General features: G+C 40.1%; 1 protein-coding gene across 1 annotated transcript; it reads right to left on the minus strand.

The window, feature by feature from the left end:
* Nucleotides 1–6: 6 nt before the first annotated feature.
* Nucleotides 7–1,167, minus strand: LOC111664748 (uncharacterized). Its single transcript, XM_023419472.2, has one exon. It carries the CDS (start codon nucleotides 1,138–1,140, stop codon nucleotides 136–138), a length of 1,005 nt encoding a protein of 334 aa, XP_023275240.1. The 5' UTR covers nucleotides 1,141–1,167; the 3' UTR covers nucleotides 7–135.
* Between the last annotated feature and the right edge of the window lie 218 nt (nucleotides 1,168–1,385).

Genomic DNA, 1,385 nt, shown 5'->3' on the forward strand with positions numbered 1-1,385 from the left:
TTTTTTTTTTGCACTGAATGAGGAATGTTAATATGTTCAACTCTATATAAGAAGCTGTTGCTGCATATTACGTGTGTAGTAGGTATAAAAGAGGGACAAAATCCCAATTTATTCCTTTAGGACACCATTACAGGCTCAGTCACTGTCAGAGCTGGAGCTAGAGCTTGATTTATTCCTCTTGCTGTCATTTTTGTCTTTGCCTTTTGTACTATCTGGTCTTGGTCTTGCTGGACTTCTTCTGTCTTTGGATTTGGAGGGACTATTAGCTCTTCTTTTGGAATCTGGGCTCTTTTGACTTTTCCTTTTATCATTTCTGTCACTATCAGAACTGCTACTACGTCTTCTCCTTTGGTTGCCGGCTTCTCTGTCTTTTCTATGAGATGATCGATCTTTGCTGTGGTCTCTCTTATTACTCTTACTTCTGGAGCGCCTGCTTCTGTGCGAGTCTCTGGTTTTATTTCTGTCTGGACTTCTTGTTCGATGTTCCTTATCCCTGGACGTTCCTCGCCTCTTATTCTCCCTTTCACTGTTGCATCGTCTTTCCTGACTCCTGCTACGTTCCCTGCCCCTCTCCCTGTCTTTTTCTCGTTTTTCTTTGTCTTTCGATGCTGCAGTTCCACCTCTATCCCTGTTTCTGCTGCTTGATCTGCGCCCATCTTTTGTGGTTGTTCTTTCTTTGCTTTTTGACTTTGTTCTAGTTCTTTCACCATTTCTTCCTTTTGTGTCCTCTTTATGCTTTTTCTCAGACTCATGGCGCTTATTTCTATCTTTACTGTGATCAGACTCCGATTCCTTTTCTTTCTTATTAATATTGCGGTCTTTGCTCCTCGAGCGACCTCTCCTCTCATCACGTTTGGGGTTGTGACTTTTATCTCTGCTTTTTGACCTTCTGCTCTTTTCTCTGCTCTTTTCTCTGCTCTTTTCTCTGCTTTTACTGCGACTCTGAGATTTATCTCGTTTCTTTGCTGTGTGTTTGCTATGCTTCTCATCCTTCTCTACAGCATCCTCCTCTTTGCTTTTGGATCTATGTGACCGAGTTTTCTTGTCTTTTTTACCCTCAGCTGTTTTTTCATGCTTTGTGCTGGAGGCTCGTCTCTCTCTTCTTGGAGCTTTAGCAGCCTCGTCCTTGGCGTCATTCATGTCACCTCTGTAAAAACATAAAAAGTGCAAAGGAAATATTACTTACAGATCATCACAACCAACATCAGGCAACAATATGCATTGAATAATGTTGAAAATTTAAATTTTAGAAAATTAATTTCTTACATAATGCATTTCATTAAATATTATTACGATTAATGAGTGATTAGATTTGAAATACAAAAAGTATTGCAATGGCCTTTGCATTTCATACACAATTTATGCTGGAGAACCTGTCAGGGTCC

The sequence above is a fragment of the Seriola lalandi genome, unplaced genomic scaffold (assembly GCF_002814215.2).
Source record: "Seriola lalandi dorsalis isolate HSWRI2012SDOR001 ecotype SW California unplaced genomic scaffold, Sedor1 jcf7180002001734, whole genome shotgun sequence".
NCBI lineage: Eukaryota > Metazoa > Chordata > Actinopteri > Carangiformes > Carangidae > Seriola > Seriola lalandi.

Coding starts and splice junctions, on each gene's coding strand:
- LOC111664748 (XM_023419472.2), bottom strand. CDS start 1,140: ATGAATGACGCCAAGGACGAGGCTGCTAAAGCTCCAAGAAGAGAGAGA.